The sequence below is a fragment of the Stegostoma tigrinum genome, chromosome 7 (assembly GCF_030684315.1).
Source record: "Stegostoma tigrinum isolate sSteTig4 chromosome 7, sSteTig4.hap1, whole genome shotgun sequence".
Classification (NCBI taxonomy): Eukaryota; Metazoa; Chordata; class Chondrichthyes; order Orectolobiformes; family Stegostomatidae; genus Stegostoma; species Stegostoma tigrinum.
The window spans coordinates 54,221,620-54,242,098 of record NC_081360.1 but is presented as its reverse complement, the minus strand read 5'-3'; the positions used below and the strand labels follow the sequence as shown (position 1 = coordinate 54,242,098).

The 20,479-nt window shown below is 39.2% G+C and overlaps 1 protein-coding gene across 6 annotated transcripts in view; it reads left to right on the top strand.

Moving 5' to 3' along the window:
- The window catches only part of prpf40a (PRP40 pre-mRNA processing factor 40 homolog A), a 56,097-nt gene that overhangs the window by 30,173 nt on the left and 5,445 nt on the right, over positions 1-20,479 (top strand). For all 6 annotated transcript variants that reach the window (XM_048534460.2, XM_048534457.2, XM_048534456.2 and 3 more), the window contains 11 exons: positions 355-463; positions 569-719; positions 4,555-4,688; positions 8,040-8,154; positions 8,278-8,369; positions 9,026-9,142; positions 12,031-12,168; positions 12,312-12,407; positions 16,648-16,734; positions 19,100-19,196; positions 19,282-19,343. In XM_048534460.2, coding sequence (XP_048390417.1) covers positions 355-463; positions 569-719; positions 4,555-4,688; positions 8,040-8,154; positions 8,278-8,369; positions 9,026-9,142; positions 12,031-12,168; positions 12,312-12,407; positions 16,648-16,734; positions 19,100-19,196; positions 19,282-19,343 — 1,198 coding nt within the window. The remainder of the gene's footprint in view (positions 1-354; positions 464-568; positions 720-4,554; positions 4,689-8,039; positions 8,155-8,277; positions 8,370-9,025; positions 9,143-12,030; positions 12,169-12,311; positions 12,408-16,647; positions 16,735-19,099; positions 19,197-19,281; positions 19,344-20,479) is intronic.

The following is a 20,479-nucleotide window of genomic DNA, read 5'->3' as shown; positions in this document are numbered from 1 at the left end:
GTGTTACATGCACACATGAAAGAGAGCATTATTTGACCCTAGCGAACAGCATCCCTAAGCCCAAATTTGCCTACAGCCTTGTGTATTGGAGTTACTCTTCTATTAACCAAATATGAGTACTCAGGCTGACAGTATGTCTGGGTTAGCGAAGGGGCAAAGATTAAGTGTAATGCATCTTATGACAGGTTTGGCTGACATTGGCTAGTTCAGCATAAGCCAAAAGTTGAACTTAGAACCTACCTGACACATACTGCTTAGCTGGTCACTGAAAATGATTGAACCATGTGGAAGCTATATTAATTTTCTTTTTGTCATATTTATGCATTAAAAAATACTTTTGGGACATTCCACCAGGAAAGCTGAACAGATGTTTGGAGAGACAGAAGTGTGGACAGCAGTTCCTGAGCGGGATCGACAGGAGATCTATGAAGATGTTTTGTTTTTCTTGGCCAAAAAAGAAAAGGTTTGATTATTTAAGAAGTCATTAAACGAGAATAGGCTGTTTAATGTTGATTTTGTGTTTTTGATCATACTTTTTGTGCTTTTGTTGACCTTTCCTTGATTTCAGGAACAAGCAAGGCAACTAAGAAAGAGAAATACTCAAGCACTGAAAAATATCCTTGACAATATGGCTAATGTAACATACTGCACCACGTGGTCAGAGGCACAGCAATATCTAATGGATAATCCAACTTTTGCAGAGGATGAAGAATTGCAAAGTAAGTTCATCTGTTGTAAGATATTGCATATTAGAAGACCTGTAAGTAGAGGTGTGCAACCTTTTAGATCACCAGGTAGGTGATTTGGCATAGCATGCCAAATGTATAAGTCAAATATGATTCAAACATTGGTGTAAGCAGAATCCTGATTAAAGGTCCACTTTTGAGAGAAAGAATTGATTGTTGAGCAGTGGAGATTGAACAATATGCACTTTCAGAATACTTCAAGGATGAGACCTTTTGTTTTATGTTTAAAGCAACACATAATTATTGAGCAAATATTTATCTCATATCTGTACTGGTTAGTTTCTCTGTGTGATGTCTGAAACTTGTTCTGCTTTACATGAGAGTTAGTTTGTGATGTCAGCTTTGTCATGGTTGACCAAAGGGCAGCATGCACATATTCTTAATGAGTTTGAACAGATATGGAATTGCTTCTAATTAATTTGTGAAAATGTTTGATTTCCTGCAAATTTTCTGGCAAATAAAGATAACGTGCATATCGTCATTTTGGTCAAAGCTCCCCTCGTGTGTATTCCTAAGGTGCTGGCACACCCATTACATCAAATATGCTTGTCAAAAGATCATTATGTTGGAGTCCAGTCAATTCCATTTCAATTCATTCATTTTATTTCAGCAGAACATTTCCAAAAACTTCTGGCAATTTGGAAATTTTGACAACTGCTGACAAATTTGCACGATCCACTTTTTTTTAATGTTCAATTTGTAACATTCACAGTATACTGCAACACAAGTATTCTATTTAATGCTGCCTTCACTGTTATGCATTAAATATTTTAATCTCTTCCAGTTCCTTGACAAATGCTTTGATTTTGGGTCTCCACCAGCATGGCTGTAGCAGTGTTAATGATCAGATTAGTAAGCTGATAGTTGTCTCTTCCCTTCTTTTTTCTAATATATTCCCACAAATGAATATGTTGGCAATTTTTTATTTTCAGTTCATTTTAAATTTTTGTAGTTTCTATGATAATAGTTACATTATTGATTGGGTGTAATTATTGACAAGTCATTCTGCACAAATAACTTTTTAACTCTAACAAAGTTACACCAACTGGAACTTTGGACATTTTTAAACAGTTGCCTAGTGAGGACATTGTATAGCTGTTATTCTATTATATTCTTCTGTGCAGCAATTTTGATTTAAGGCCCACAATACCACAAGAGAATGGCTGTCTTTGCAGTCTTTTATATAATATATCTATCTAGGATTGTGACCCCTAAATGATTCTGTTTGTACTACAGAAGCATACCATAGTGAGAGGTAGTTTTTTAAGTTCATTGGCCTTCCCACGGTGCAACTGTGTCTTAAATATATTCAAATTAGCAGATTTGATTTCTGTTCAATCAACAATTATATTTTTAACTCAATATACAAGTTAAAAATATAATCCTTGCTGTTAGGTTACAAAGTGCTGACTCACCCATTCTTCTTGAAAGAAGCAGGCCTTGAACTCTGATTCACAAAATGCTTTCAGTGGCATTTAAACTTTCCGGTATACTTTAAAGGCTGCAATGCCGCTTTGCCACTGTTCCTTCCATTGCTGTCTGTTGCGGCATTTCACAACGAACCGCCATTCTTCACTTTTTATAGTCGTATTCTATTCAAGAAACATGTCCAAAGCCCAAAGGCAGAATTGTAGTGTGACTTGCATTGAAAAATTAATATATAAACAGAGTGTTCATGCTAAAAACATGGTTATAGGTTATTATATAATAACAAAAATAGGCAAATAAATTCAGCAGATAACAGGGAAGCAGTGGACCTGATATTAAAAGGAAGGAATATTAAATTAATATTATTAAAATTACAAACTAATACACTATTGCTACAGAACACGCACTAAAATACATACAGATTTCATTATTTTAATAGTTCTTATGAGAACTGGAACCATGTAAGGAATAGGACCTATATCTTACAGGCTTGGTACCACATCAGAAACATTCATTCAGTTCCCCCAGCTGGCACACAGTGGCAACAGTATTTACCATCTCCAAGATGCAGAAATTCACCAAGGTCCCGTAGCACCTTCCAATCCCTGACCCCTGCTGTCTAGAAGGAGAAGCATAGCAGATTGATGGGAACACTACGACCTGCAAGTTCTCCATCAAGCTGTTGAAAACCCTGATTTAGAAATAGATTTGCTGTTCCTTCACTAGATCAAAGGGACTAAAGTGATTCAAGAAGCCCATATCTAAATGAATTTTTTAAATAAACTCTGATTTGTCTTAATTGCACTGGGCATTATTAGCGGTAACCAGTTTTAAAATTGGGTCAGCTGTATAACGGTTTTTCTAAAGTTCGAGTAGAACTAATTTGTTATAGTTTTAATCATTGTGACATGACGGCCCTATCATATTACAAATCCTGAGGGCCTAAGATTAGTTTCAGCACGTGTTTCAATATTCTTTTAGTCTGAGCACTTTGTTTATGTATGAAGCCAGAATTGTACACGATTACTCGGTTTGTATTTGATCAAAAGGATTCATGATGTTAGTGTAAATCAATATGAAGTTATGAACAAAGAGCCTGAAAGACCTGGGGAAATCTAAGCATGAATGTTTATTATTTATTATCTGGCATATAAATATAACATAGAATAATGAATAACTATGGCACTAATTCTGGTGATTCACGTGCTTGTCCTATGCTTTAAAATTTTCTTTCCATGTGACTGTCAAAACCTTCAGATGAAATACTTGCCTAAGTCCTTATTGACAGGGTTGGTGGAATACCACTTTTTCTACTCCTATCATCCCTTTGCATGAAATGTTCAACCTCTTTGTGAATTCCAACTTTGTTTCTATGTCTACTTTAAGACTGAACATTCAAGCTGCTTGGAACTTGAGCTGTCACCCTATCGATCAATTACAGAAAGACAATATACTTATTTACCACTTTATATTTCACATCCTGGTTTGGACTGCACCCTCCTGCCTATTGTCAACATTTTAAACTTAGCTGGACCTGACACTCTGAATTGCCCACTATTTCACTGCACTTCCCATTATTGTGTTCTCTCTTTATTGTGATTTTTGGAGAAGACGCATTGAAAACTTTGCCAAGTTGTGACCTCAGCCTCATTTAAATATCCTGAGATAAAGCAAAGAATTGTGGATGCTGGAGATCTGAAACAGTCAAAAACACAAATTGCTGGATAAACTGAGCAAGTCTGGCAGTATTTGTGGAAAGAAAACAGAGTTAACATTCAACTACAGTGACCCTCCAGAGTTCTGAAGAAGGGTTGCTGGACACTATGCTGCCAGACCTGCTTAAATTTGCCAGCAATTTTTGATTTTGTTCATTTTTAAATATCTTGAGCCTGGGTAAGTAGTTGCTTCCTAGATACTTCCTAAATAATCTATTCAGAGATGATATGACACACCTCTGGAGCAGGTGAAAGTTGAGCCTGGGTCTTCTGGCCCAGAGGTGCTGATTGCTTTCTAAATTAATATGGAGAGGCTGCTCTTTCATTGGTCTAAATCAGAAAATGCTTTTCTAACACCTCATGACCTGGGAGGTTTAACCAGACTGTTTGGAAATTCTGCAATGCACACAGCACAAAAATGAAACAAGAGAACTGAGTGCGGAGTGAAAGGAACCTGCAGGGTGAAGAAACAGAAAGAAAGAAAGAAATATTTCTCGTATGATAATTCATTCCAAACCTGAGATTGTAATTTGTAATGGGATCTTGATTTTATTATGTTAATTTAATGGCAGAAAGGGTTGATAATTTGCCGTAATCTCTGCTTTTGAAAATTATTTAAACTTCAAGTGGTTTTACATTCGGGACCCAAATGTTTTCCTTTCTAGACATGGATAAAGAAGATGCCCTTGTTTGTTTTGAAGAGCATATAAGAGCATTAGAGAAGGAGGAAGAGGAGGAAAAACAACGAGGTTTGCTTAGAGAGCGGAGAAGGCAGCGCAAAAATAGGGAGGCCTTTCAAGTAAGTGATAAGTTTATGTAAATTTATCAGTATTTTTAATTCTTTGATTTTTATTTTAATATCAGACTTTTTTTGATAATACTCCTGAGATTTACTTTAGTGTCAGAAGTGCTACATAAAACTAAATTATTTTAGCAACAAAATGTTTTATAATGTTACTCATGAAATCTTACCAGTTCAGTGACCAAAGAAATTTTAAACTAATTATTTTTAGTTAACTAGTATTATTATTGTATATGTTGAGGTTTTTTTTTAGCTCTGCACTGTTCTCTACATTTTAACTTAGTTAGTTTGCTGGACATCCAGTTTGAGATGCAGAGTGATGTTAACAGTACGGGTTCAGTAACTGCACCGGTTGAGGTGTGGGGATCCTTGCGTTAACTTACCCTAATCTTTAATGAGAAAGCAGCCCTGTCTGTGGCCAAGAGGACTATGGCAACTTTATCATTTCACTCAACAATGGAACATTCATTGTCCTCCAATTAATGATTTCCACAGGTTCACCGCTCAGGAAAGAAAAAAAGAACTGTCCACCTCACTTTTTGTTCTCAATCTGTAATCCGTGGTTCTAGATGGCTCAGCCAGGGGAAACGTTTTCCCAGCTTCAGTCCCATCAGCACCAATTTCAAGTTGGTGGCTGTGACAAGTGGATTGCTACAAGCAATACAACTGGGCCCTCGACTATTTATAATCTGTTTATAATTATAAATAAATTTTGATAATTTAAAGTCAGACATCAAAATATCTAAATTTTGAATTGATGATAGAAAAGCTAGATGGGAATGTGAGGAGGACTCTGGCTACGTGGCGATATCAACAGGTTAATTGACAGGCAACAAGGTGGCAGATGAAGTATGAATTGGGGAAGTGAGAAATTATTCATTTCTGAATGGAAAAGCCAAATATTTGTAAAGCATGGTGGAGCTGGTAAATGTTAACGTTCAAACAATTTCAGTGGACTTGTGCAAGAAACATGCAAGTTGCATGAAGGTACAGCAAAACATTAATCAAACCAAGAGCATATTGACTATTATTACAAAGGGATTGGTGTACAAAAATGAAGAAATCTTGCTACAAATGAGGAAAATGAAGGATTTTTTTTCCTTGGGGGCGGGTGTTGTGTAACTCTGGAATTCTTTGCTGCAGACGGCTGTCAGGGTTGGGTCAAGTATATTTTGGATGGATAGATTTCTTTTAAGTCTGAAGAATCAAGGTCAACAGGGAAAAGGCAGGAAAGGAGAGTTGACGATTATCAGTTGAACCATGATCTCATGGATTAGCAGAGTAGCCGCACAGGGCTGAATGGCCGGTTTCTCTTGTGTCTTGCAGTCACTACAAATTTTTCCTCCTGTTGCAAGCTATCATTGACTGTTGCACGGGGTAGTCTACACAGCCCTCAGAATTCCTAGTTATAACTACAGAGAGCAGTATCTGTCTCCTTGATACTCTACCCTATGTTGACCACATTATCTTTCACTTTTTCCATTTGAATTATCTCCTACTCCATGGTAACCCAGTCAGCTTGCTCACACTTATCTACACAGGAAGCAAGAACCTGTTACAGAATTGGAAAGCTTCATCAATTTCACCTCCAATTTCCACCCTGCCCTCACTTTTACCTGGTCTATCTCTGACTCCTCCCTTCCCTTCCTCAACATTTCTGTTTTTCCATTTTGTGGGATAGACTGGCCACTAATATCCATTACAAACGGACTGACTCCCACAGCTGCCTGGACTATACGTCCTCACATCCCACTTCCTGTAACGACTTTAACCCATTCTCTCAGTTCCTCCGTCTCCATTGCACATGTTCAGATAAGGTCATCTTTGACAAGGGAGACTCCAAAATGTCCACATTCTTCCTCAACCGAGGATTCCCCAGCTCTGTTGTTGACAGGGCCCTCAACTGAGCCCGACCCATCTCTGGGACACCCTGGGCCATACTTCCTTCACCCCCAACACCTCCCCACAGCCTTACAGCACCTTACCCTGTAACCGGCAAAGGTGCAACACCTGTGCACTTACCTCCCCCCCGCTTCCACCCGCAGTATCCAAGGGCCCAAACGTACCTTCCAGCTGAAGCAACACTTCACCTGCACTTCCAAGAATTTAGTCTGCTGCATTCGCTGCTCATAATGTGGTCTCCTCTACGTTGGGGAAACAAAACATAGACCTGGTGACAGCTTCGCAGAACATGTACGCGCTGCTCGCAAAAAAGACCCGAACTACCTGTTGCCTGTCCCTTCAATGCACCGGCTTGCTACGGTGTTCAGTGAAGCCCAGCTCAAGCTGGAGGAACAACACCTCATTTTCCACTTGGGGACCCTACATACCTCCGGACTCCATGTTGAATTCAATAATTTTAGGGCCTAAACTTCCCCATGTCCCAGCCCCCCACCGCCCACACTACGCCTTGTTACCACATAGCCTGCCGCCACGCACCCCCTGTTGTTAGTCACTAATGGTCCCCCTCCCAGCCTGATCGTTAGCAACTCTTTTGTCTGTCCAACTGTCTTTCTGTCTCTTTGGGCTCTATCCTATTGTTTACTCCCTACCCCACCCACCTCCCTATTTTCTGCACATAAACTGATGTTTTCCTAGCCGCCATCAGCTCTGAGGAAGGGTCACCAGACCCGAAACGTTAACTGTTTTGTCCTTCAGAGATGCTGCCAGACCTGCTGAGCTTTTTCAGCAACTTAGTTTTTGTTCCTGATTTACAGCATCCGCAGTTCTTTTGGTTTTTATTTAGAGCCTGCTACATGTTTGGTGAGCTGAAAGGTGCGGATTTTTCTAGTACTGCATGTGGGATCCCCTTCTCTCACAATTACAGTTCCCTGTCGTTAACCACTCTCTGGACCTTCCCCAATCCTGAACCCGAGTGGTGTGACTGTCTACTGGATGAAACTGTCCTGACAACTCCTGTCCTTTATGATGTGTCATAATGGCAGCACCTTGAGCACCAGCTCAGCAGTTCTGAATTGAAGTTCTTTGTAAGGCAAATCGTCCTGCCGTTTTAGTTGTTTGGGATTGCAGTGTTCCTCACCAACTCCCAAGTATTGCAAATGTGGTACAACTCTGTGCCCTGCTCACCCAATCTATCTTCGTTTTACTTGTGATTACCAAGAAAACTTCAGGAATTTAATTTAAAATATAATTCTAATGCATAACTTTTACTACTTGGCCATGCATGCTTAAGCTCACACTGTTCCTTATGCTGTGATATCACTTTGTACTTGTTCTGTTATGTCACTCTTGGCCTTATCCTTTTAAGCAGTGTGTCCTCGTTGACTGCAAAAAGAAAATTGGAAAATACAGGTTTTATCTTGCACCGTTCATCTCATGTTTTTGCAGACCTTCCTGGATGAGTTGCATGAAAGTGGGCATTTGCATTCCATGTCTACCTGGATGGAGTTGTATCCTGCTATCAGTGCTGATATTAGATTTTCTAAAATGTTGGGCCAACCTGGTAAGACACTTTCAGTTTATTTCAGCTTTTCATGTTCTCTACATATGCCTGAAGTATAGAACACGTTAAAGCCCTTCTCAAATACGAGTATTTTATATTCCATATGCATTGTTCTTTTTTAAGGATCTACTCCACTTGATCTGTTCAAATTTTATGTAGAAGATTTAAAAGCACGTTTCCATGATGAAAAGAAAATAATAAAAGACATTTTGAAGGTAAATACAAAGCATATTAAATTTTACTTATGAAAATATGCGATAGTAGATATCTAATTTAGTTGAACTGAAATCTGCAAGGGCCTGCTAGAAAACTGTGTGGGTCCTTATTCTATCACTGAAGAACTTCAAAAGAACTTTAGCTGCAACAGCCAAACAGTCATTTAAAAATAAAATGGCGAACCTGTAAGACATTTCAAAAATTCTATAATGAGCAGTGTGAGATGGTAAATAGCCACAGTAAGGCTGACAATAAATACATTTGTGATCAAAACATGAAACCTAAATGTCAGTCTTTCTTGTGGAACCATTAACATACTCCAATGCTGTTGTTGACCCATCTTCATTGTACATATGTACAATCAGTTGAGAATAGTTAGTCGGTGCATTTTTCCATTTGCGGAATAAATTTTCACTTGCACAAGCCAAAACTTCAGGACTGCCCATGTGTTTACAGGCTGTTTCATGTAACCAATTGATAAAATCTGATGGAGCAGCCACAAAAATAATTTAGACAAAATAATTATTGCAAAAACTTTGAAGCTGTTTTAATAATGGCAGACTTTGTTACATGTTCATTGAGTAATCTTATGATGCAACAGTTTTACAAGTCACTAACACTAAAATATGTGATGTGTAATATTTTCCCTCCACAGGATAAAGGTTTTGTGGTAGAAGTCAATACTACATTTGAAGAATTTGGTACAGTCATTAGTTCAGATAAGAGAGCAGCTACACTTGATGCTGGTAACATTAAACTTACTTTTAACAGTGTAAGTAGCTTTTTAAAACTATTGTTCTAAGCAATGTGCTGAATTCACAAAATCTTTTATTTCCTCCAAAATGAGTATCTCTAATAAGGACTTTTAGACAACTTATCTCCAAAAATTTAGATAAACTAGCTCTGTTACTCTTTTCTGAAGTACCTTAATTCCCTCCCTCCTGCTCAGACCTTGCCTGAATATTCCATCTTTGACTGTGCTCCTACTGTGTGGATAGATCATCTGCAGCAAATCAATTGCAATTAATTTCATTGATGGAGAATTAAATCCCCACAGTATACCTCCCTGCTTATGCTTCTCTTTGAAGCCTGTACTGTTCACACACTAATGCAGTGCCCTCTGTTACATCATGGCAATTTGCCGAGATAATATCACTTTGGAAGAAAAATAATGTATAATGTGGCAAAGATTAGTGGTAAATTCGAGAATTGAGAAAGTTTTAAAAACCAATAAAAGATGACCCAAAAAAAGCAGCAAATAAATTTGAGGGCAAAGTAACAAATGACATCAAAATGGACAGTAAGAACTTCTTTCAGTACAGAAAAAGGGAGAGAGAGGCCAATGTGAACATAGGACCCCTTTGAGAATGAGGCAGGGTAAATAACAATAGAGAACCAAGAAATGGCAGAGGTATTGAATAAATTACTTTGTATCAGTCTTCACAGTAGAAGATATAGCACACTCTAAAATTAGTAAATAATCAAGGGCAAAAGTAGGAGGAGGATTAAATACAATATCTTTCACTGGAGAAAATTTTTAAAGAAAAATAATGGGGCTAGAGGCCCATAGGACCCCTGGAGCTGATGGGTTATATCCTAGGAGACTAAAGGAAATGGCTGCGGAGATAATGCATGTAGTGGAAGCAATCTTCAAACCCTAGATTCTGGAAGAAGCCCCAGGAGATTGGGAAACTGCCACTGTAACTCTCATTTAAAGACAAACGAAAGGGCAACTGTGGGGTAGTTAGCTTACTGTCTGTCATTGAGAAAAGATCAGTATCCTTATATGAAGGAGGAATGCTGTAGATCTCTACTCTATAAGCAAAGTCAATATGGTTTCCTGAAAGGGAAATCATGCCCTTCACAACATATTAGAATTCTTTGAAGAGTTTAACAAGCAAAATGGATAAAGGAGAACCCTAAGAGCTGAAATATATTCAGAGATAGTAGGAACTGCAGATGCTGGAGAATCTGAACTTTCCTGCTCCTTTGATGTTACTTGGCCTGCTGTGTTCATCCAGCTCTACACCTTGTTAGCTGAAATATATTTTTGGGTTTCCAAAAGGCATTTGATAAAATACTGCATGGAAGGCTGCTTAACAAGATAAGAGTCCATTGTGTCAGGGGTAATCTCTACATACATGGATAGCAGATTAGCCATCTGATAAATGATACTGCACTGTGGTAAGGGGATATTTTCAGGATGGCAACTACTGGAGTGCTGCAAGGATCAGTGCTGGAGCCACAATTATTCTCAATTTGTATTAATGACTTGGAAGAAGGAAGTGGACTGTACTCTTGCCAGTTTTGTGCATGATGCAAAAATAGGTGGCAAGGGCAAGTAGTGAGGATGATGCAAAGAAATAGGATAGAGAAAAGTTAAGTGAGAGGGTTTAAACATGGCAGATGGAATATAATGTGTAAAAGTATGAGGTTATGCACTTCAGGGAAAATAGACAAGCTGAATGTTCTGTAAATGAAGAAAAACTGTAGAAGCTGCTGCAGCAATACTAGGGTTCCTCGTGCATGAATTATACAAAGCTAACATACAGGTTTGGAAAGAAATAGGAAAGACTAATGGAATGTTAATGTTTATTTTAAAGAGAATGGAATAAAAATATAAAATTAGAAAAAATCTTGCTAAAACTATACAAGGCAGTAGTTATGCTGCACCCAGAATACTGAACTATTTCAGTCTACTTATCTGAGGAAAAATGACCTGGCATTGGAGGTAGACGAGAGGTTCACTTGGTTGATCTCTGGGATGCAGGAACTTTGAGGACAGTTTGAGTAGCCTGTGTCTGTGCTAGTTGGAGTTTAGAAGAACTAAAGGAGACCATGTTTAAACTTCTACGATGCTTATGGTTGAGGTTGTTTCCCCATTTGGGAGAATCTAGGGCCAGTGGGCGTAATCTGAGTAAGGTTTCAGCCCTTTGAAACAAGTGAGGAGCAATTTCTTTCCTGAGAGTGGTGAATCAGTGTAATTCTTTACTGGGAAGGGCTGAGCAGGTTGAGTCATTCAGTATATTCAAAGTTGTGATAGAAAACGTTTTAAATAGTAAAGCAATCAAGGGTTATGGGAAACAGGCAAGACATTGGATATGGGGATGGTTGGATCAGCTATCATTTCATTGAATGGCAAAGCCTGCTGCTACATCTATGGTCTGCCACCAAGAAGGATAGGGATGGCAGATCTTTGAGAATACCATGACCTGTTACTTTACCTCCAGGCCACACATTGTCCAGCTCGGGAACATATTGCTATCTTTTCACTGTCATCGTATCAAATTCCTTTCAGTCCCATCCTAACTGCTGTATAGATGTGCCTACACTGAATTGACAACAGCCTTTCAAGGTGGCAGCTCATCACTCACTCCTCGAGAATGATGAGGCTTAATAATAATGCTAGTGATATTCTCATCCCATGAAAAAAATGGAAGACCTTCCAAATCTTATGTTGCCTCAATTCATATTTGCTGCAGCTTTATTACTTCACCATGAAACATGGGCATCTAGTTCAGAGGTGACAATAGAAAATGTAAAATAGATCAAGAGCTAACACAATAGATATGTATTCTGAAAGAATACTATTTTTAAAAAAAAAATAAATCTTATTTAATCTATTCAGGACGAAATAATCACTTTTATAATTTACATTAGTTGTTAGAGAAAGCAGAAGCTCGAGAACGTGAAAGAGAAAAGGAAGAAGCTAGAAAACTAAAGCGAAAAGAAACTGCTTTCAAAAGCATGTTAAAGCAAGCCACTCCTCCTCTTGAACCAGAATCAAATTGGGACGAGGTACGTATGTCTTCGTGCCTTTTGTAAATCATACAGTCGATTTCAGATTTAGTGTAATTTAGTCCTTGTGTATTGTGATTTTGTTTTAATTTTCTCTATGCATCAGAGCTTCTTGAGGTTCAAAAACTAATACTCCCTTTCAGGTTCGAGAGAGGTTTGTTAACGAGTCTGCTTTTGAAGACATTACTGTCGAATCTGAAAGAAAAAGACTTTTCAAGGAATTTCTACAAATTCTTGAGGTACTTTGTGGACAATTGTAATTAAAAGTTCCATGGTGCTTTATTTATTTTAATTTCAGTGTGATTTAGCTATTGTTCTGGAATTGATCCATGGATGTGGGGAAGCAGACTCGATGGGCCTAATGGCATACTTCTGTTCCTATGCCTTGTGGCCTATCTTCAAAACATTACTGACAGGATAATCAGTAATGTCCAAATTATTTGGTGATGTAAATATGCAGTGCAAAATTCACTTGCAAGTTAATAACTTGTAGTTTTTAACTTTCATCAATCCATTTTCAGTGACATTCAGAATAATCAAAAGAAGAGTTATTTCAAATGTGCAGTTTAATTTTTCTCCCATTCCTAAACTGTGCCTCATTGTTTAGCATTTTTTTCTACTCTTTTCCCGTCATACATGCATTTATTTCTGCTGTTTATAGGATGTCAAAAATTAACTCCTTGAATTTGGCCATTTGTTTAATTAAGCTCAACCTTACAAGATTAGAATAAACTGACTTACCTGACCTTTTTTTCTCCTTTACCCGTTTGCAGAGAACCTGAGCTGCAATGGTGGGAACGGCCTTTACAAAAGGACATTTGAGTTGTAGTAACTCAGCATCAACGTTAATTGATAGCTGAGCATTGCATAAGCAATGTTTTATTAAGACGGGAATTTGTTTAGATATTTTTTAATGAACCTATCCAGACATATTGTACCTCACCTCTGGAAGGTGTAGGATTTGAAACCAGATTCCCTGGCCCAGAGATAGGGAAGAGAAATAGTCTTAAGATTCCCACTCCTGATCTCTACCAGCTGATTACTGCCAAAAGAGTATGGGTATACACTTTGGTTCTGATCTGTATTGTACGCAAATAAACCACCAGTGCTTGATTAAGGTTCAAATGTGAATGGTCACTAGTCTAGTATGCAGCACCCATGAATCTGCACCGTACAAGAATAATTGTTGTAACAGCAATATTAGAAGATTTGCAGTTTGTTTTGGTTTGACAATATTCCTCGTTACTTTCAAGAACAGCATAAAATGCCTGTGCTGTGCCCTGGCTGAACTTTTTCCCTGAAGCAGAATCTCGGCTAGTTAACATGTTGCTGTTGTTGTTCCTCATTGTGGCCAAATTGGCTGCTGGGTTTCCTTCTTGTATAAGCAGTAGCAGTGGTTATCAGATAGAGGGTGATAAGCGACCCCACAACCATAAGATCAGACCAAAGCACTACAGTGCTGCCACTTCTAGTCGTGACTAGCAGTAGACAATTAAATAACTAACCAAAAGACAAGGCTGAAACATTTGTAATTGTCTTCAGTTAGAAGTGCCAGTTGAGTGATTCATCTCATCCTACGTCTGAATTCCCATTATTATAAATCTCCTTTGTCAGCAACTTTAATTTACTCCATGAAATTGAGGAGCCAATACAATTAGCTCCAAGAACATCCTGGCAGTAGTACTGTGGACACATATTCCAAAACTAACAATGCCTCTAACAATTTACCTGACAATGTAGAAGCTTACCTAGAATCATAGGATCCCTACAGTGTGGAAACAGGCCATTCAGCCCAACAAGTCCACAGTGCCCCTCCAAAGAACATCCCACCCAAACCCATTCCCATACCCCTGATTTCCCATGTCTAACCCACCTAACCAAAGCATCCCTGGGCACTCTGGGTAATTTAGCATGGCCAATCCACCTACCCTACACATATTTGAACTGTGGGAGGAAACCAGAGCACTCGGAGGAAACCCACACAGACACGGGGAGAATGTGCAAATTCCACACAGTTGCCCGAAGCTGGAATTGAATCCGGGTCCCTGGTGCTGTGAGGCAGCAGTGCTAACCACTGTGCTGCCCTAGGTATACTCTGTCCACATAAAACACGTCAAATTCAAACCTGCACCTTACCACCCCATCAGTTTTTCCAGAGCATTGGAATAATGGTGGAACATCTCATATACTGTTGTATCATGTGACACTTGCACAGCAATACCCTGGTCACTGCTGAATGTGGCATCTGTCAGGACAACTTAGTTCCTGATCTCATTGACAGTTTTTCAAAAGAACTGACCTCCAGGAATGAGGTGAGAGCAGATTCCCTTTGCTTTCCAGCAATGTTTGATTAGTGTGAGATGAGGATCCTTGGAAAAATTGGTCAATTAGGAATTATGGGGGAAACTGTCCATTGATCAGTGTCACAGCTAGCACAAAAGAATAACCTTATGATTGCTGGATGGTGGTCATCCCTTTTGCTGTATAAAAACCAGCTTACAGAAGAGGAATTTGCCCTGAAAAATTTAATAAATGGTCTTTCAATCTTTGCCTATAAAACCATTGCCGAATTTATCAGTATTCTCTTCATTTCTCTTGACCTTACTTATCAAGTTACGCAAAACAACATAAGAAATTGGAGGCAGAGGAGGCTGCTTCAAACCCATTCTGATAGATCATGTCAAATCTAACCCAGGTCTCAATTCCTCTCGCGTGCCAAAGATATTGCCAACAAATTTCAAAAATCTATTCACCCCTTCTTTCAATACCTTCACTGCCATGCTAGACTGCTTAGCAAGGTTAGATCACGTGGAATGCAGGGACAACTAGCCATTTAGATACAGAACTGGCTTGAAGGTAGGAGATAGACGGTGGTGGTACAGGGTTGCTTCTTAGACTGGAATCCTGAGACCAGTGGTGTGCCACAAGGATCGGTGTTGGGTCCATTGCTTTTTGTCACTTGTATAAATAATTTGGGTGTGAACAGAGAAGGAATGGTTAGTAAGTATGCAGATGTCACCAAAATTGGTGGTGTGGTGGACAGCGCAGAGTGCAATGGAATCTTGATCAGATGGGCCAGTGGGCCAAGGAGTGGCAGATTGAGTTTAATTTGGATAAATGCAAGGTGCTGCATTTTGGAAAGGCAAATCAGGGCAGGACTTATACACTTAATGGCCCCTGCAGAGTGTTGCTGAACAAGGAGACCTTGGAATGCAGGTTCATTGTTCCTTGAAAGTAGAGGCCTGGGAAGACAGGGTAGTGAAAAGGCGTTTGATAAGCTTGCCTTTATTGGTCAATGCATTGAGTATAGGAGTTGGGAGGTCACGGTGTGGCTGTACAGGTCATTGGTTCGGCCACTTTTGGAATACTTGTGCACTTCTGGTCTCTGTGCTGTGGGAAGAATGTTGTAAAACTTGAAAGTGATCAGAAAAGATTTACAAGAATGTTGCCGGGATTGGACGGTTTGAGCTATAGGGTGAGGCTGAATAGGCTGGGACTATTTTCCCTGGAGCATTGGAGATTAAGGGGTGACTATAGAAGTTTATAAAATCACAAAAAGGCATATATAGGGTGAATAGCTAAGACGTTATGCCCAGGGGAATGGAGTCCAAAACTAAGGGCAGTGGTTTAAGATGAGAGGGGAAAGAATTAAAAGGGACCTAAGGGGCAACTTTTTCATGCAGACAGTGGCGCGTGTATGGATTGAGCTACCAGAGGAAGTGGTGGAGGCTGGTGCAGTTACAACATTTAAAAAAGGCATCTGGATGGGTTTATGAGTAGGAAGGGTTTAGAGGGATGTGGACCAAATGCTGGCAAATGGGACTTGATTAATTTAGGATATCTGGTTGGCATGGATGAGTTTCCTTACTGGACAGCCCTATGACAATGATCTAGCCTTCACAAACTCCTTTGCACTTCAGTGTAAATGAATGTATCTGTATCTGTATGTGTGTCCCCAGTTCAAGATTTTGCCACTAGTTGAAACATCACCTCAACATTTACCCTGACAAGCCCCCTAAAAATCTAGATTGTTTCACTATGATCACCATTCATTCTTCCAAACTCTAATTCATAAAGGCCTATTTAGCTGTTCTTGATAAGCGAACCCTTCACCTTAGCAAGCATCCCAGTGACTCACTTTGTGTACAGCTCCAATGTCAGTACTTCCTTGTTTTTAAAAATCGGGGACCAAAGCTGTAACTGGTACTCTGGGTGTGGCCTCACCAACACCCTGGGTAGTTGTAACAGAAGATCCTTGTTTTTTAAACTCCACCCATCTCGCAACAAAGACCAAAATTCTATTTGTCTTTCTACTTACTACCTGCATGCTCACTTTGTGTTTTAGGATTTGATTTTCTCTTCGCTGAGGGCTATCACTTTGGGCATTGTTGTTAAAACTAGTTTCTGCCTTGCTGCACGGACATGTATCGTTTGTTGGCTCTTTGTTATCCAAGTTTTTTTTCCCCCTCTGTGTGATAGCATGAATGCCAACATCATCATTCAAAGAGCAAAAAACATTCCAAGAAGTCAAAAAAGCATCACAGGAAGCATTCTCGTTCTCGTTCAGTAAGTGCTTGCTTTTTGATTTATTTCAGAATAGTATGGTATGATGAACTGTTTGATACAAATGTTGACGCAGACCTATTGGTTTGTTATTATCATGGTCACCAAATTTGAGCATTGCTTTTGGTCAAGTATACAAGCAGACACTTAAGCCCTGATTTTTCCGCTGTTAAGTGGTGCTGATTTGGGGCAGTGACATTGGAATGCCTGTTTCAAACAGGTTGGCGCTTCATTTAAAATATATTTGAGGCTGAGATGCCCTGCACATTTGCTGGTGTTCAGGTATACAAGATGTCAATCATGAAGAATGTGGAATGGGCATCCATGTTTGCTAGGGATCAACTCTGGCTGTTGCTGATTTAAATGACCCAGGTAAGTAAATTTAATACGTGCTGTTTTTGATCATATTGCTCATTTATCTTTTAATTTTCATCCTGTCAATTTTTTTTTGCATGAAATTGTGTTAATTGTTCAATTCCACACCCATCAAGCATTATTAGTTGCATTAATTATTATCCCAATAAACCTCCCTCTCTGTAGTGTTTAGAAGAATAGGAGGAACATCTATCAATGGTTGTCAAGGTCAGGAGAAATCCTGTTTGCCCACCCAGTGGTATCCTGGTACTTGTCAAGACACCAAGCATGCAAGTAAGCTGCAAGATTCAAAGGTGCCCGTAGAAGATACGTGAATCCCAGAATAATGTTGACACTTTATGGAAGCACCAAGCTAGTAATTCAGATCTGGCTTTGACACTTTCCTGGGTACACTGGTTTTCACCGGCATCTTGATGTGTATTTTAGTTGACTCATTGCTGTGCATTTTCTTGGATCTCTGAGTATAATTATGAAACAGCATTCTGATTTGAACCAGTATTTTCTATGTTAGCAATGCCAAACATGATAGGTGGTTTGAAAGTGAGGGGGGATAAAATATCTGTCGCTGAATTTTAGGTGAGATATTCCATGGTAAGATGAAAGAGTATCGGTATAATCAGAACTACCTCGTTTGATTTAGTACAACTTGTTGACAATATAATAGAGAATACACAGTGCTGCCTCCATTCAGTCATCGTATCAAAGCGATCGTTATACATGCTATCCACAGCAGATTCTCTTATGCTACACCATCCTACCTTCAAAATGTTATTGCTGGTCTTCATTGCTTAACTGCATTTATTGTTCTGACCGCAAAAGCCAGGTTGTCTTTGGCTCAGTTCTCCTTGTTTGAAACCCTATTTGCTGTTACAGCTTTTAGACAAAACTAAATAAACAGCTACTTTCACCAGTACCCCATCATGTCCTCCAAATTGTGCTCCCCACTCCCAACCTAAAAAAAAGTCCACCAAAATTAACTTAGAAATGTAGTAGAGTTCATTGCTTAGATTGTAGGGTGTACTGATTACTTGTACTATTTTCTGCTGTGACAATATTACCTGATTTTCTGTTGCCCCTAGAATGTTAAGTTTCAGATCTAAGAGATGCTAAAGAACTAGGAGTGAGAATAAGCTATTCAACCCCTCAAGCCTGCTCTGCAATTTAATATGATCATGGTTAATCTCATGTAAGCCTCAGGTCCATTTTCCTAGCTGCTGCCCATATCCCTTTACTCCATTACTATTAAAAATCTGTCCATCTCCTCAAATTTATCCAGTGTCCTGATGTCCATTGCACTGTAAGGTAGGGAATTTCACAGATTCAAGACCCTTTGAGAGATGCTTGATACTTCCGTTGCTCTGTGAATTTAACTCCTTCAAAGTGTATTTTAACGTAAAACACTTCATGTCCTAACCAGATCATTTTCTGTGGAAAATTGACCAGGGTTTTGAAACATGATATACATCCTGTTTCTGTAGTATTGAGGGAAAGAATATACATCAGAGCATTCAGTTAGGAGTGCACTGAAAAAGATGTCTTCAGTAATGCCTACAATTTTTGACATCATTATGTGGTGGCAACGATGATGGGCTGTTATTACAGGGTTTGGATCATCAACATGTCAGATGCAGAGTTGTGCTTCTTGCAGCCGCATGCTGCAGAGTAGATCTGCCACTTCCAGAGACATAAGCTGTGGCCTGAATACCATTTATCATTCTAAGTCAAGCTTCACAAATATTTCATAGCTGCTCAAATGATGGTGATGCCATTAAAACCGGATCACCTACTCCAATGGACGACTGATCTTTAGGTTTTGTTTTTCTTCTTTCCTGAGGTCCCTTTTCAGACTTGTCAAAAGCTGCTGAGAGGGTGAGATGCTTTGAGTTATTCCCAAGGTTTATTGTAATAATTCTAGCGTAATAGTTTTGGTGTCAGAAAACCTAAACTTGTTCCTTTCAACTCCATCGATAAGCATCTACGTTTAACCCTATAGGCCTCGGAATCAGAAGATGATGATTATCACCATTCGAAGAAAAAGAAGCGTTCCCATTCAAAGTCCCCTTCAGACAGAACCTCCAGTGAAGAGTCAGGTAATCTTAACTTGGTAATTTTTAACATGGAAATTAAGCATTCTCAGTCAAATCAAGTTCTAAGTATTTTCTGTTCCCTGTTTAGAGCGAAGTTACAAAAAGTCCAAAAAACACAAGAAAAAGGGCAAAAAGAGAAGACGCAAATCTGTAAGTCTCAACTTTTGTGTCCTTTGTTTCCAAGCATCTGTAGATATTTAATATTGAAGTATGATTAAAAATTCATATGCTTAAAACATAGCTGACCCTTACATTAACTGTACCACTTAATCTTTTTCTCAATGGTCACTGCTGTTCTTAATTATCCCGTTTCATTCTTTTAAATGTGATCATGATTTTGTTTCTTCCTGCATTTGTCTGTCCAATGGAACTCATTGGCCCAGATCTTGCTGTGGTGATGACAGTAATGGGCAGAATTTTGCTGACTGGGGCACTCTAAAAATGTCAGACTCCTGGTACTGACCTGCATGTTGGAGTCTTGGACATGATGTACTATATTTATCCAGTTATTTACCCCATCCTGGTCACAGACATAGGACAGTGAATAGTACTGGGAAGGCTCAATCCCCTCCCAGCAGCTCAACTCAACTACTCCCAAGTATCACTCACACATTTTCCCTTCTTCTCCCCCATCCCCGTTCATACAACAGATAATTAACAGCATAACATGTATGAATAGTCTTGAAAAACAGAAAACTGTAATTTTTAAAGAAACCTTACCAGAATTCTGCAAGCAAACTGAGCTTAAGCAAAGTTACTTGTACCACTGACATCAGAATAGTGTGTTCCCCCCTGGCCACCAGCCTCTTTCCCTTCATGCATCCTGATTGTGTATCTATGCAGCAATGCCTTTCTCTAGAAACAGCAAAACCATTGTTTCAATTGGAATCAATAGAGGCAGTACAGTCGCATCAGCACTGATCAGAAGATTTGAGGCATTATCTGATTGGAACGCCTTACTGCTGTTGACTTTCCTCGATAATCTTCAGATCTTTTAAACACATGCCTGTCATGAGCTAATCATTTGTTTGGTTTTCCTAACCTCCTCTTCACTTACAGCTTTGGTATGACAGAAGAGTTTTCATTCTTTATAATAAAGTGAAGCTGGATGAACACAGCAGGCCAAGCAGCATTTCAGGAGCACAAAAGCTGACGTTTCGGGCCTAGACCCTTCATCAGAGAGGGGGAGGTGGACCAAAGATGGAGAGAAAAGATAGGTGGAGAGGAGAGTATAGGTGGGGAGGTAGGGAGGGGATAGGTCAGTCCAGGGAAGATGGACAGGTCAA